The sequence below is a fragment of the Pelophylax lessonae genome, assembly GCF_965119305.1.
Source record: "Pelophylax lessonae genome assembly, chromosome: 5".
NCBI lineage: Eukaryota > Metazoa > Chordata > Amphibia > Anura > Ranidae > Pelophylax > Pelophylax lessonae.
The window spans coordinates 172401983-172418970 of NC_138772.1; the positions used below are offsets into that span (position 1 = coordinate 172401983).

General features: G+C 40.2%; 1 protein-coding gene across 1 annotated transcript in view; it reads left to right on the top strand.

Annotated features, from left to right (window-relative positions):
• Nucleotides 1-16988, top strand: part of COL6A6 (collagen type VI alpha 6 chain) — a 353383-nt gene that overhangs the window by 188628 nt on the left and 147767 nt on the right. The window contains exons 9-10 of the mRNA XM_082258062.1: nt 3384-3953; nt 13809-14384. Coding sequence (XP_082114188.1) covers nt 3384-3953; nt 13809-14384 — 1146 coding nt within the window. The remainder of the gene's footprint in view (nt 1-3383; nt 3954-13808; nt 14385-16988) is intronic.

Below are 16988 nucleotides of genomic sequence, written 5' to 3' on the forward strand. Positions count from 1 at the left end.
AATGTATGGCCGGCCCTATGCTGTACATTAACATGCATTGTGTTAAGTCAGACTATTCATTGGATGGGCTGCCAATGAAACATATCATTCCAGAAAACAAACTAGCACATTCTTTTCTGACAGCACACAGTAGCACGGTTTACTGCAAGTGTGTTGGGGTGCCAGTCAAAATGGGAACTGAACACATGGATTTGAGGAAGGTTGAAACATAGTGCCGAACCAATAGGGTTATCTCGCTGGTATTGTTATCTTAAAGGAGAAGTAGGGCCAAAGCTGTTTTGATCTTACTTCTCCCGTGGGTCACAGAAATGCACTTAATTTTGTACTCCTGTTACTCAGATTCAGCTGACAACAGGATAAAGTCAGCTGTCAGCTGGTGTTACTAGGTCCAGTTACTCGGTCCAGTCGCTGGAGGGATCCCAACTTTAATGTTGGGATCCACCCAGATGTCTGACAAGCAGCTGGCTTAGCCTCTCAGGCTGAGAGCCTGAGCCAGCTGCTCCTGCCCCCTCCACAACCTGGTACTCCAGTGAGCACTGACTAACTGCTCACTGAAAACTGAGAACAGAGTAATCAGCAGTCTTTGATCACTCTGTTTTCAGGCTTAGAGGCAGTGGGGGACAGGTGTACCATCAGACTAATGCTGCAAGCACCTAGGTGAGTATGTATGTTTGGAGCAAAAATGGGAAAAACACCAACGTGGGGGTCCCCCCAGGTTCAAAACCAGGCCCTTTGGGTCTGGTATGGATTTTGGGGGGGACCTCTTCACGTTTTTTTTTGGCGTGGGACTCCCTTCAAAATCTCAAAGGGCCTGGTTTGGAACCTGGGGGGACCTCCATGCATTTTTTTTTTTCAATTTTGGCGTTGATTTTTTGCCCTCAAGATCCCTAGAGCGCAAGTCACACCATAAGTCGGATCACCCTGATCCAACTTGGATGCGTCTTCTATTGAAATCAAGGGGCTGAAAGCCATATCAAAGACGGCTCATAGGCATCCATTGATTTCGAAAAAGGATGCTAAAAGCTAACATGGCCAAACGTGCAATAACACCATTGGAAAAAGCTACTAAAGGCACGTTTTTACAGCTGCTTTTTCCTGGCGTTAGCAGTGGCTCTGCAGCTTGTTTTTTTCTAACGCCCTGTGTGCATGAGGCCTAAAACCTAAAAAGAAAGTTTAGCCTTTAGTTTTACTATAAATGTGTGAAAATATTACCAAACAAAAACCAAAAAAACTTTACATACTGATGGTTAATAAAACAGAAAAACAAATCAGGAGGAAAATAATACTTAAATGGAGAAGGAGAATAAGGAGTTAACTAGGGCTATTTTAGAATAATGTAATGCTTTAATAAAGGGTTAAACAGAGAAACATTTTATTTGAAAATAGATTTTTTTTTTTTTACTTTTTTAAGGTTGCTTTAACTGATATTATTTGCAGATCAAAGTTTATCCCTTTGATCTGCCGATGAAAGTGATTGTAAACGCCTTCTAATGTTCGTACCTGTAGGTAAGCCTATAATAAGGTACTGTAAATATCTCATAAACTTGCACTGTTTAGGAGATATTTACTGTATACTGCGCCGATGATGTCATCTGCGCATGCGCTCTGAAGGAAAGGCCCACAGGCTTCATTTGGAGGTAAGTGTCACATAACATGCTAGTATGCGATGCAAACTAACACATTATGCCTTTCATTTCCAGGTAAGAAGAAAAAAACAACAGACCGTACCTCCTTTTGAATGATCAGAATATTATAAAAGTAATATCATGTTACTTTGCATCTTTCTATATTCACATCTGGAGCAGTATTATTTATAAACACTGATTCAGACTGCTTTTTTTGACAGCTGCAGCTTCCCACACCTTCTCTGAATACACAGCAATCCCTGCTACTATTAATTAAGGACAAAACATTGTTGTATACTGTGAGAGGGTGGTCCCAGCAGCAGGGCAGAGGCACTGGGCGTGCAACACATGCCCTGTGTGGAATGATGACTTTTTTTTGGGCGTGTGTAGCATGCCCAAAGTCTGTTGAAAGTCAGGGGTACAATTCAAAAAGCAGCCAATGCATTTTGGGGGTCCAAAAGTGCCCTCTTCATCAAGGCTAGAAAAAAACATAAGAAGATCTCTAAATTAATCTGGTATCAATACAATATCCCCTCCACAGGGTCAAAATTAAAACCAAATAAGAAATAGCATTGTAAAAAATAAATATACAAAAACTTCTTAAGTACTTAATGGCCCTCTAATCTATTTTTCAGTACTGTATTTTCTGGCGTATAAGACTACTTTTGAACCTCAAAAAAATCCCCCAAAAATGGGAGGTCGTCTTATATGCCGAGTATAATATCTCCAAGGTAACCTAAGTATAAGTATTACCGGTAGATCATGTAATGGGGGGGTCGTCTTATACGCCCAGTCGTCTTATACGCCGGAAAATACGGTAAATCCTTTTAAACTTTGTGTAATGACTTCTTTGAGCTCTTGAACCTTTCACTTTCCTTCCCACTTCTATTTGTTAGGAATGAGCAGTGCACATTAGTTGTGGTCGTGTACACTGCTCTGTGCACACTACCCATCCCATAGTCTATAGTCCTTAGTCCCTAGTCCACCTCAGGAGGAAGCAAGAGAAGGTGGCTACGTTCCCTTATACAATGGGACCATGGAGAATGAACATAGACACCCTATAACAAGAAGCCAGGTCACTATTGCAAAATGAAAGGAATCTGTAGACTTAGAAGAAGGCGAAAGCAATGAAGGTACTTTTCAGCTTGAGAATACTTACTTGACAAGACATTTTTTATTGGTAAACCACAGTATAGCATTAGATTAACAAATCCCTATTTTGTTGTCATATTTCATCATCTGAACTAAATTAAAGTGGCATAGATGTCCTTCTATCCTAGAATACAACTTAATTTTCTGATGTCACATTGGAAGACATTGCAGTGATGCATGCAAAGGAAAAACTGTATTATGAGTGTTTTATGCTTTTTATTTTTTAGTTTGCATTCACACTTTTGCTACGATGCTTGGTAAAGTGTGTATTTAGCATGTGTTACCCCAAGCACACTAACGTGTGGGTATATGTGTCTTAAGGTACATTGCTATTCATTCTAAATGGCACCATAACGCACATATACAGAAACAAAAAAAAAAAGGACCTGCGCCATAGCATACCACCACACATGGAAGTGAAAATTGCATTCACTGCTTTGCCAAAAATTGTTGAGGTTTTTTTTTTTTTTTTTTATGTGTTGAGAGCCCCTCAAAATGAATGGGCTGCCTTAATTGCATTATTGTTTGCAAAGCTGTGGATGGGTCCTAGAGTTTCATCTGTCATTAACTGTCTGATTCTCATACCAGCTTTTTTTCTTTTTACAGAATGCCCAAGAGTACAGTTAGCAGACATTGTATTTGTGATTGATTCCTCTTCCAGCATAAATGATATTCAGTTTCAAACAATGAAAAACTTTATCATTAGTCTGGTCAATAAATCAGAAGTTGGTCCAAAACATGTTCAATTTGGAGCGCTCAAGTACTCAGATGATCCACACAATATATTCCACCTAAATGAACACAGCAACAAACAGAGTGTTATAAAAGCTATAAACGATGCACCCAGAGTTGGAGTCAACACCTATACTGCCAAAGCCCTAGAATACGCTAAGAGTTTTTTTACAGAGAAACATGGCAGTCGCCGTGGTTCAGGGGTTGATCAGATTTTGATAATTATAACAGATGGGGAATCTCATGATAACGCTAAACTCAGTGAAGCATCTAAAGCTCTTCAAGATGCTGGCATCATTTTATATGCTATTGGAGTTGACAAGGCAAAAACCGATGAACTGAAGACAATGGCAGGATCAAAAGGAAAATGGTTCTTTGTTGAAAATTTTGATGGACTAAATACCATTCTCACAAACATTTCTGGTGATGTCTGCAACAAAACAGGTTGGTGTTCAATTGCATGTTTTGTTTTCATACGTTTTTTATTAGGAAATTTAGGAACACGAAACATAGTTCCCTACATTATAGAGGTTGTATTAATTACACAAAAGGTAGAGCAAGTAGCAGAGCTAGTTTCAAACAATATAGCCAAGAAGCAATGTTTGTCTCAACAAGGTGTGAAAGGGATTAGAGATCTTGAGGTGAATGGGTATAGAAGAATTGTGCAGAAAAAGATGTCAATGCAAAAATAATGGATTGATAACTTATGCATTCAATATAGTATGTATAGATGTAAAATAGTGTGCCATCAATAAGACAAAATGATTAAGGGGGTCTGAATAATCACTTGTGCAATTCCTAGACCTCAATTAAAATGGAGTTGTTAACTAAAAGATAGTAGTAGCAACAGATGGGGGGTATAATAATAAGATCTTCATACAATAGATAAAGATTGACAGGAGGAAGAGGGTGGGATTAGTAACACAAGGAATAGATAATAAGCTGGGGAGAACTAGAGGGGGTAGGGAGATTTTTCAGGGTCTATCCACCTTGTCTGGTCAACCATCACTCTTAGTCATTAAATTCAGCTGAGATGTAATACATTATCAAGGGAGCCCAGACTTGTTTGAATGAATGCATCAAAAGATTTAAAGTGTTTGTTACCCCAACACTTCATATTCTTGAAATTTGGCTGCTGTACCATGTTCTTTATGAGAAAGTATCCTGTTCTCTTTGTATCGCTTCCTTTATGTGAAATTCCTTGTGTTCTGCCAGTCCCCCAGCTTTCCTATTAAAAACTTACCACACTAAGCAGGAGAGCACATCGTGGTCAGTTCTCTTGCTATGCTGGGAACTTAGTGTACTCTCTTCCAATGATCAGACTTGTCCTGAAACGCCCTCTATCCAACTCTCATGCAGCTGAGAACAGATAAAATGTGATCACTTATAAAAAAGGGGGAAAAAAAGGTATTAATAACGTTTTATTATATCTATACAAAAATGTTTTGCCTTTCATTTCTATTTTAAACTGAACGGGTTATTTTACAAGGTGATCATTTACAATCACCTTAAGGTCACTGCTAATTTTGCATGTACTGCATGCCAGGGGATTATCTGGGTAACTTGGGCAATATTGGGTGTTGCCATCCAGCATGCTTTAGCCAGTATTTTTTTCTTTATTTCATCTTCCCTATAATGCATAAGTCACCTGGCACTGTATATATGGGTCTGGAACTCTTTTATTTTGGGGCATTCCTTCCAGATATGCAATAGGATGCTGACAAAATGGCATCCTCTAAAACATGCATTGGGAGCACTAGGGACAGAATGTTTATTTCTTTTTAACTCATAAATAATTAATTATGGTATTAACACTTTGTGCAAAACTTGGCATACATATTTGAATTCCCACCAATTACTCTCCATGAAGAACATTACAATATGGCTCTCCAATTAAAGTCCAAGTGCCAGGTTTAGAATGAGGCTAGAGAAAGTGTTAGGACCTTTTGGGTAGTGGAAAGAAATTGGAGCACAAGTAGGAAATCCATGAAAACATGGAGTATACCATATTTATCGGCATATAACACACACAGGCGTATAACACGCACCTTAATTTTAGGAAGGAGGTTTCAAGAAAAAAAACATTTTTAAATATATTAAATAAATTATTAAAAAATAACAGTACACAGCCCCTTTCATAATATAGCCTCCTTGTACATGGCACAGTCCCTTTTACATTACACAGCCCCCTCCCCCTGCACAGTGACACAATGTGGGAAGAATCTATTGGCTGTCTTGTAACGGTTGGCTGTCTTGTAATGACAACCAATGCGACTGATAAGCCGCTCGGCTGTCATTACAAGGAGCGGGAGAGGACGTCCCCCCCTCCTGCCGCATTCCGCGGCTTTCATGGGTCTCCAGTCCCACCGGGAGACCTGGGCAACCAGCCTGCATGGCCGCCGAAGGCCCGATCAAAGCCGCATTCGGCTCTGATTGGGTCTCTATGCAAAAACCCGGAAGTGATTTCATGACATCACTTCCGGGTACTGGGGCCAGATCCAAAAAAATGACAGCATTCAAAACAGCCAAACTTGGCGTTTTGAATGCTTTTATGTGCATAGGAGGGGTTTGGGGTCTTTTAGACCCCCAGATCCCTCCACAAGAGAACCTGTCAAGTAAAAAAAAATGTAAAAAACATTTTTTTTTAAATGTACGAAAATATTGGCCCATATCGGCCGATATTTATACGTTACATAGTTACATAGTTAGTGAAGTTGAAAAAAGACATCAGTCCATCCAGTTCAACCTATGATGTGTGTGTGTTTGCTTTTAACCGTACATTGTGTACCCCTGTATGTTGTGGTTTCCAAGGTGCCCATCTAATAGTTTTTTGAAACTATCAAGGCTCCCAGCTGATACGACTGCTTGTGGAAGAGAATTCCACATCCTTACCGCTCTTACAGTGAAGAACCCCTTACGCATTTTAAGGTTAAACCGCCTTTCCTCTAGTTTTAGTGTCTTATTGTATCTCCTCTCTCTGAATAGTTTGTTCCTTATGCTCGGGTCACCAGTACAGTATTTGTACATTGATATCATATCCCCCCTCAATCGTCTCTTCTCCAGAGAGAATAAGTTCAGTGCTTGTAGTCTTTCCTCATAGCTGATGTCCTCCATTCCCCTAATTATTTTTGTTGCCCTTCTCTGGACTCTTTCCAATTCCAGCACATCCTTCCTGAGGACCGGTGCCCAGAACTGGACAGCATACTCCAAATGTGGCCGGACCAGAGTCTTGTAGAGCGGGAGAATAATCTCTTTATTTCTGGAGGGAATCCCCTTTTTTATACATCCCAGTATTCTGTTGGCTTTGCTTTGCTTCTGGTTTCTGGCACCCAAGTGCATTACTTTACATTTTTCAACATTAAACCTCATCTGCCATGTAGTTGCCCACCCCGTTATTTTGTTCAGGTCCGCTTGTAAGGTTTCCACATCCTGCATAGAAGATATTGGCATGCTTAGTTTAGTATCATCCGCAAATACTGAGATTGTACTCGATATCCCCTCCTCTAGATCATTTATGAATAAATTAAACAGGATTGGTCCCAGGACAGAACCCTGGGGGACCCCACTTTCCACACCCGCCCAATCCGAGTACTCCCCATTAATCACCACCCTCTGAACTCTCCCCTGGAGCCAGTTCTCTATCCAGGTACTCACCTTATGGTCCATACCTACCTTCCTTAGTTTGTACAGTAAGCGTTTGTGGGGAACGGTGTCAAAGGCCTTTGCAAAGTCCAGATACACCACATCCACAGGCTTCCCTTTATCTAGGTGGCAGCTCCCTTCATCGTAGAAGGTTAATAGATTGGTTTGGCAAGAACGATTTTTCATGAATCCATGCTGATTACTACTAATAATACAGTTTTCATTACTAAAGTCTTGTATGTGGTCCCTTAACATCCCCTCCAAAATCTTGCAGACTACAGATGTTAGGCTGACCGGCCTATAGTTATCTCGCCCCCTTTTTAAATATTGGTACCACGTTGGCTTTTTTCCAATCAGCTGGCACCATACCCGTCTGTAAACTATCCTTAAAGATCAAGTATAATGGTCTGGCAATCACCTGGCTGAGCTCTTTCAGAACCCTCGGGTGCAAGCCATCCGGTCCTGGTGATTTATTTATGTAAAGTTTCTCTAGTTTAGTTTTAAGTCTATCTTCTGTTAGCCATGGCGGTATTTCCTGAGTTGTGTTGTTTAGTTCGGCCTTACAAGCTAGGTTCGTGTAGCCCCCCGATTCTTTTATGAAGACTGAAGAGAAGAAATTATTTAACACTTCCGCCTTTTCTCTGTCCTCAGTGGCCAAATTTCCTTTGTCATCTTTTATGGGGCCAATGTGTTCTGGCCTCGCTTTCTTACTGTTTATATACTTAAAGAACTTCTTGGGGTTCTTTTTACTCTCCTCCGCTATAAGTCTCTCGTGTTCTATTTTAGCCGCCCTGATTTCATCTTTACATTTCTTATTACACTCTTTGTAATGCTTAAATACTGCCAAAGACCCCTCAGTCTTGTATTTTTTGAAGGCCTTTTGTTTAGCACTAATATGCATTTTTATGTTGGAGTTTAGCCACCCAGGGTTTAGCTTTGCTCTTTTAAATTTATTTCCCTTTGGAATGCACTGGCCAATCCCCTTGTTAAGTATGCTCTTGAAGCACTCCCATTTTTCCTCCGTGTTCTTTGTTCCCAGGGTTCTATCCCAATTGATAATTTCTAGCAGCGAGCGCAGTTTTGCGAAATTGACGTGGTGACCAAAAAATCGGTATCGGCAATGAAAAAATGATATCGGTCGATCACTACTGCAGACCTCTACTAACATCAGCCAGGATCCAGGATTGTGGGGAAGAGGCCCTTGTCCCCATTAACATGGGGAAAAGGTGCTTTGGGGGGCAGAGCCCCCCCCCCCCACCTCAAAGCACCCCCCATGTAAAGGCATGTGGCATGATATGATTCAGGTGGGCCAGTCTCTCATCCCCCCCACTTTCCTGACCTGCTGCGCTGCATGCTCGGATAAGGGTCTGGTATAGATTTTGTAGGGGACCCCACACCAGTTTTTTTCTTATTTTTTCAATGCTGGCAATTCTTTTCTTTACATTCAGCTGTTAGAAGGGAACTGTGCTGATGGCTGATGACTCACCAGTTGTTAAGGACACGACGGTTGCCCACTCCTTGACAACCATGTTGTTTACTGGGTGTTAAAGATGCCAGCTGCTGTCGAAATTCTTAACTATCGTATGCCGCGACCACTACCTATTTACCGCGTGCATTTATTTATTTATTTCCTTTTGTGAATTGATATTAACTCCTGTTAAATGCAGTATTTATCGAGCATCTTTGCTTTATGCAGCAAATGCCGCATAAAGAAATAGTGAATTTACATTTTCAGGATTGCATGCGATATTTGGGAAAACACCTAAACATTGCATGTGATCTGCGTTTGTGAATGGAGCCCCCTGTTTTTTATTTCCCTTGCGTGATTGGGTGTTTTTTTTTTTTTTTTCAAAATAAATTTTTGCCATATTCACTAAGCTGGGGGAAAATTCAGTTGCAAAGTGACCAGCTTTTTTTCCTTTAGCAAATCAACCCCATAGCCTGAATAGGCAATAAACATGTGTGTTAAGACAAAACCCTGATGGATTGTGTGCTTTTGTATAGGCTTTGTTTTTATACATCTGACTCATGTGAAGAGCGTTTAATCACAAGTCTACTGGTTTTCATTTGCTTTAATTCTGTAGCATAGATGACCAGTTAGGCCCCATTTCATATGCTTTATGTCCCTAAAGTCCTATCAAGAATCACTGGGAGATGCAGGTCAAACACAACCCTGTTGCGTTTTCGTTTAAGGCTGAGTTCACACTGATTCTGTATACCACATCGCATATCATTTGTACAGGAATCGCACTGGATTCTGTATGGCTTAATTCGTACTGGATCCGCACCAAAAAGGTAGCAATGCATTCAAGAACAAAACACAATATTCATAAATAAAAAACATCTATACAATTCCCAAATCTTTTTACAGCACCAACAAACAGCCAAACAATGTTAACAGTATAGTGACATATGTCCAATTACTATCTCTATTTGTTCAATTTGAAAAACAAGACGCATGAGTTACAAAATACATTTAACCACTTTAAGAATGGAAGAATTTGCCCCCTTCCTGACCAGGCCCTATTTTGCGATTCAGCACTGCGTTACTTTAATGGACAATTGAGCGGCCGTGCGACGCTGTACCCAAATAAAATTTATGTCCTTTTTTCCCCACAAACAGAGCTTTCTTTTGGTGGTATTTGATCACCTGTGCAATTTTTATTTTTTGCGCTATAAACAAAAAAATAGCGACAATTTTGAAAAAAAAAATATTTTTCACATTCTGCTATATGAGATTCTCAAAAAAGAAATTTAAAATCAAAATTTTTTAACATTTCAGACCAATTTGTTTTCTGCTACATATTTTTGGTAAAAAAATTAGCAATAAGCGTATTTTGATTGGTTTGCGCAAAAGTTTTCACGTTTACTAACTACGGGAAAGATTTATGTCATTTTTATTGTTTTTTTTTTTCTAGTAATGGCAGCAGTCTGCGATTTTTTGTGGGACTGCGACATTGGGGTGTACAGTTTTGACCCCTGACTCACATTTTGACACTTTTGGGGGGACCAGTGACATTACTACAGTAATCAGTGCTAAAAATATGCATTGTTACTGTAATAATGACATTGGCAGGGAAGGGGTTAACATTACGGGTGATCAAGGGGTTAAATGTGAGCCTAGGGGAGTGATTCTAACTGTGGGGGTGTGTGGCTTCTGAAATGACCATAGTGACCTGTGATCCTATATAGAAGGATCACATGGGCTCTATTATCATTCCAGGGAGAAGAACAGTCAGCTGTGTTTACCGTCCTTCTCTCTCAGCGGGGAAATCGGAGCCGCCTGCCCGCTGCATTGGCTTCCCCGCTGACGAGCGGGGGCGGGAGCGCCCTAGCCTCCTGAGACCAAGCGATGTACTTGTATGGCAATTCGCCTGGGAGCAGCTGCCTGCCACAGTACATCTGCAGTGGGCAGTCGTAAAGAGGTCTTAAGAGACCCTGGCACCAACCTAAAAAATTGCAGATAAAAGCACCGACAAAATGCAGTACTTTAAATGCTTACTTGCAGAATTTACCTTTTCATAATCATTTTTTTGACTTGCAATGTGTCTCTGAACTAGCTATCAAATATAAAGCAAATTTAAAGAACTCAACATTTCATATTCCTGATATGTGCCTGCTATACCATGTACTTATATTACCACCTTTCCGTCCAGCCTATAGCAGAAAGGCAGCCGGGCGGTGGCTTTACCGCTCTGACTGGACGTCATGTGACTTCCTGTAGAATGAGCCACTTGCAGAGCGGCGATCGGCGGTGAGCTGTGTCCCTGGGACATAGTGCATCATTGATCAGTGTAAAGAGCCTATGACGTAGGCTCTTTACCATGTGATCGGCTGTGTCCAGTCATGTAAACAAATGCTGGTTATCGGCATTTCCTTTCCTCAGCGCTGTTTGAGGAAAGGAAACCCAATAACCGGCTTTCCTGTTACAAGGGTTATTTACACTGATAATCAGGGCATTGATCATCAGTGCCCTGATTATCAGTTCCGCCCAATCAGTGCAGCATATCAGTGTCCATCAGTGTAACATTTCAATGTCCATCAGTGCAACCTATCAGTGCCCATCAGTGCAGCACATCAGTGCCCGTCAGTGCAGCATATCAGTGCCCATCAGTGTAGCATACCAGTGCAGTCTAACAGTGCCCATCAATGCCGCCTTATCATTGTGTGTCAGTGCAGCTTATCAGTGCCATCCGTGCTGCCTCATAAATGCCTATCAGTGCCCATCAGTGCCGCCTCATCAGTGCCCATCAGTGCAGCCTAATCAGTGTCCATCAGTGCAACCTAATCAGTGCCCATCAGTTCAGCTTAATCAGTGCCCATCAGTGCAGCCTATCAGTGCCCATCAGTGCAGCCTCATCAGCACACATCAGTGAAGGAGAAAAATTACTTATTTCCAAAATGTATAACAGAAACTAAGAAAAACTTTTGTTTTCAAAGTTTTTTTTCATTTGCTTAGCAAAAAATAAAAAACCCAGTGATGATTAAATACCACCAAAAGAAAGCTCTATCTGTCCCAAAAAAAATGATAAAAATGTAATTTGGGTACAATGTTGCATGGCCATGCAATTGTCATTCACAGCACTGAAAGCTGAAAATTGGCCTGGGCAGGAAGAGGGTGAAAGTGCATGGTGTTAAAGTGGTTAAAAAAGTATCCTGTTCTCTTTGTATTTCTTCCTTTGTGTGAAATCCCTGATGTTCCTGCCAGTAATTAAAAATTGACCACACTAAGAAGGAGAACACATCATGGTCAGTTCTCTAGCTATGCTGGGAACTCAGCCTGCTATCCTCCAATAATCAGACCTGTCCTCCCCTCACAGCCATTTACTCAGAAGATCAGTGTTATGCTGTTTCTCCTCCCCTCAGCTCTTATGCAGCTGAGAAAAAAGTATATGTGATAACTTATAAAAAGGGGAAAACAGGTATTTATAATGTTTTTGTATAGCTATACAAAAAAGTTTTGCCTTTCATTTCTATTTTAATCACTTCCTTACTGCTTGACGTCAAATGACATCCTGGGCTTTAAGTGGGGATATCTGAATGATGCCTGGAGCTGCAGGCATCATTCAGATATAATTTTTTTCAGCCGGTGATTCCCTTCACCGTAAAAACAATCATAGCGGCTGCTCAGCCGCTTGATCGTTCTTACAGGTGGCGGGAGGGGAGATTCCCACCTTCCGCCACCCTGCGGTACTTCTACCGGCTTGCCTGTGCGATCAGCGAGCTGGAGAAGAAATCGGCCGCCGGCGGAAGTACACCATAGAGACTGCGAGGACCAGATGGTCCTCGGCAGTCTCTATGACTCTTTTAGGCCCGGGCGCAACGTGATGACATCATGCCCAGCCTGGCAGTTTTCAATACTGCACTGATCTCGGTGGAATAGCCGAGATCATTTTTTTTATTTTTTATTTCAGGCTTTCTAGCCTGTAGGAGAGATCTGAGGTCTTAATGAGGTCTTGCAGGAGGTCTTCTGAGGTCTTGTCATTCACTATTACTATTACAAGGGATGTTTACATTCCTTGTAATAGGAATAAAAGTGATCAAAAAAAAAAATTAAAGGGAAAGTGAAAAATAAAAAATAAACAATAATAAAAAAATTGAAAGTGCCCTCATCCTCGCGTGCTTGCACGCTGAAGCCAACGCATGCATTTGTCGCGGCCACATATGTAAACGGCATTCAATTAATGCATGTGAGGTATTGCCGCGAACATTAGAGCGAGAGCAACAATTGTAGCCCAAGACCTCCACTGTAACTCTAAACTGGTAACCTGTAAAAAGTGTCGCCTATAGAGATTTTTAGGTACCGAAGTTTGGCGTCGTCATTCCATGAGTGTGCGCAATTTTAAAGCGCAACTTGTTAGGTATCTATTTACTCAGCGTAACATCATCTTTCACATTATACAAAAAACAATGGGCTAACTTTTTCTAAAACGCGTTTGAAAAATTTCTGCACAAATACCGTGTGACATAAAAAGTTGCAATTACTGCCATTTTATTCCCTAGGGTCTTTGCTAAAAAAAATATATATATATATATATATAATGTTTGGGGGTTCCAAGTAATTTTCTAGCAAAAAAATTATGATTTTTACATGTAGGAGCGGAGTGCCAGAAATCGCCCAGTATGGAAGTGGTTAAACTGAATGGGTTGTTTTCCAAGGTGAAGGTTTACAGTAATTTTAACAATTTCGGAATCAATATCCTAGCATAGCCTTTCTCTCCTTGCACATCATAGACCTCTCATCTTTTGGTAGTGACTAATTACTATCTGTGCTGGCTCCACTCCTTCCCTTCTCTCCGCACCTCGATAAACTTTTATGTAGTAGCCGCGGGAGGAACGCTACAGAGTTTCCCTTAAGTGACAGCTTCGAGTCTGCTGATTATCACATCCAAGGTGTGGCACCTGTAGCAGCAGTCTCAGGACTTTTGGATGTCAACACAAGAGGGGCATTAACAGGTAATTAACATGCATAAAATATGTTAAATGCACATACAGTATGTAAAGTGTTTCGCATTTCAGCAAAATGAGCCATCCACCCCAAAAAAGTTTTTATTATTTTATTTTTTTCTTAGTTGTGGTTATTAGAGATAAACGATATAAGGAATTGCCCATAATTTTAATTGTGTATATTTTTTAATCTATTATTTCCTCTTTTAGTATGTGAAGTAGAAGAGGCGGATTTAATATTCTTGATTGATGGATCTTGGAGCATTGGGGAAGAAAATTTCAAAATAATGAAAAATTTCATGATCTCCATTGTTGAGGATTTTGACATTGGCCCTGGCAAAGTTCACGTGGGAGTTGCACAGTACAGTCATTCGTTCAGAGTGGAGTTTGAGCTTCAGACTTATAGAGTTAAAAGGTCTTTAATAGATAATATTGGAAGCATCTCTCAAATAAATGGCAATACTCTTATTGGAAATGCCCTCAATCAGACAGGTGAAACACTTTTAAGTCCATCTGCCACTAAAAGTCGTATAAAGCAGGGCATCCGTCAGATTCTTCTGGTGATAACTGATGGAGTTTCACAGGATGAGGTAGCAATTCCAGCGAAAACCCTGAGAGGAAAAGGTGTTGATATATATGCTATAGGAGTGGGAGAAGTGGATACGTCTCAGCTTATTCAGATTGCTGGCTCATCAGAGAAAACGTTCTCCGTTGCCAATTTTGATGGCCTGCAACAAATCAAACAGAGAATTGTTAAAGATACCTGCAAACCACCATTAACTAGCAGTAAGTATACTTTTTTTCATGTAAGTTTATAAGTTTATTTAAGCCCAATTTTCTGTTCCTAAAATGTTATTTAAGAAAACAAGTAATATTCCTTTGACGCTACTGTTCTAAAATTGTCCACAGGAGCTTGGTTTGTTTTAGGGCTCTTTCACACGGCCGCTCCGTGTGAGAGCTCCGCTGTGTCATCCGCTCCGTATGCCCGCATATCATCCCATCCGTTTGCGGATGATATGCGGACATAATGTAAGTCTATGGGGGTTTGCAGATGTCAGCGGATGACACCGCTGACATCCGATTTTCCTTCCTTTCCGTTTTTTGAACAGAACAAAAATAGGGTTTTGTTCAGTTCAAAAAAACGGAACAGAACTGACAGGAAGAAAATCGGATGTCAGCGGATGGTATTCCGCTGACATCCGCAATGCCATTGACTTACATTATGTCCGCAAATCATCCGCAAAAAAATAGGATGATTTGCGGACATACGGAGCGCCCGTGTGAAAGGGCCCTTAGAGTTTAACCTAGTCATGTTGTGTCTCTATTGCAACAAACAAGTAGTCAAATTGACCTATTTTAATAACACGGGATGTTAAGATAAGTGCAGACGTCTTTTAGTGCGAAGTCTGCCATTAAGTGCGAAATTACTGATTCTGTTGTTAGGACACCTCTCCACCCTCAAACACTGATTCTTAACCTTTGACAAACTCCCACACATATCTGTTCATCCAGTGGAGTCCTAGGACATATGCCGTGTTTCCAGGTATGGAAAAATAGGTGCTCCTGTAGGTCAACAGTAGGAAAAGTATTGGGTAGTTAACCTATCAACCGATCAAATATAAAATAATAGAACAATATGGTGCTCGGATCACTAGTAGAGCTGTGAAAAACGTATAAACAAATAGAACAGTATGTGAAGAAATACATATAAAATAATGTCCACTGTACTCAAAGTGAAATAAAAAATGTTTTTTAACAAAGCATAAGAGTCCAGTGCATTCAGTCCCAAGAAACTTTGAAGTAATTTTATAAACACAAGGTCAACTCCTGTGTCTTCTTTCCACTTTAAACCTACTGTATATCACCAATGGTGTCTTCAGTGACTACCACTAATCACCCTAATCCAGTGTAACTCACCATATCATATTGTCTCTCACATTTCAGATAGGCAAAAGCGCTTTAGAACAGCATCCAGACCAGTTTTGCCACTCCTCAACAAAAAACTCTCCTTCTGAACTCCGTTTTCAGTGATTATAGACTCATGACATGTAATGGAAAAAAAAGAAAAAGCTTCCATTAATGTTATAAAATACCAAACTCTATATTTTATTCCATATAAAATTAAGTTCACCAGAGAAGTTAGGTCATATCACATATGACATAATTCACATGACCGCTGTATGTGCAATGAATCAGTAAACTCATTCCCTGTTTACGCTCATCCACATCCCAACATGTTTCGTCTTTCCTGACTTCTTCCAAGAAATGGTTTGGGTGGCAATAATGGAAACCATGGCAGATTAACCACAAAATGGCCAAATTTAAACCTAACCAACATGGTGAATTAACCCCACGTGTGCCGAATAATATTAGAGCAAACATGATCCAGCACTGGTCATATTTAAATATAACTAACATGGGGGAATAACCCCACAAATGCCAAATAATATTATAGCAAACATGGCCGATTAACCCAGGAATTACCAGATTTAAAATAATATTATTAACATGGAAGATAAACTCCACATTTGCAGTAGCTTAGCAAATCAAGAGACAAACACTGCCAATTAACCCCACATATGCCAGATGATAATAATAACAATAAAAATAATAGACATTATGCAGAATAACCCATGAGTACCAGATCATTTCTATATAGACTCAGGGATCAAATATTCAAAGCCACAAATAAAATAAAAATATTCCCAATTAGAAAATATAAATAAACTAACACTGCACACATGCAAACACCTTGCAGGTAGGGTCCTGGTTAGGATCCAAACCTATGACCCAAGAGCTTCAAAGCAGAAATGCTAACCACTAAGCCACTGTTCTACCCACCATAATCCCCCAGCTATTGTTTTTAAATAAGTATACACTTGATAGCTTAGTCCATATACTAAAAATAGTTCAAAAATAAAAACAACATTAAAAACAAATACACATTTTTCATCCAATTATACATTAAAAAGACAGAGAGAGTTAGTTATTCATACTCAATAATCTCTGATGAAACAATTAATATCTAGCTCAATATTGAACCCTCCTGGATGCAGGGTACCAAGCTTATTATATCCATTTGGTTTTCCTCCTGGAGAAGTCCCTGACCATATTGGATCAGCTCCAGGAGGGATGCACACTATCAATGCCCCAAAATGAAAGCCTAGAGGGGTCTCTGTTATGATACTGTCAGAAATATGCCAAAACACTATAATACTCATAACCAAAAATGCTCTGAATATGCTCAGAACAATGGTTTGAAAAACAGGTCATTGTTTACCCCCCCCCCCCATTTGGGTAATATCCACTATGATGAGGTGTTTAAGAATTAGATTCTCAAAGATTTGGACCAAATACAAAACTTAATGTAAACCCTAGGTATATTAGCGA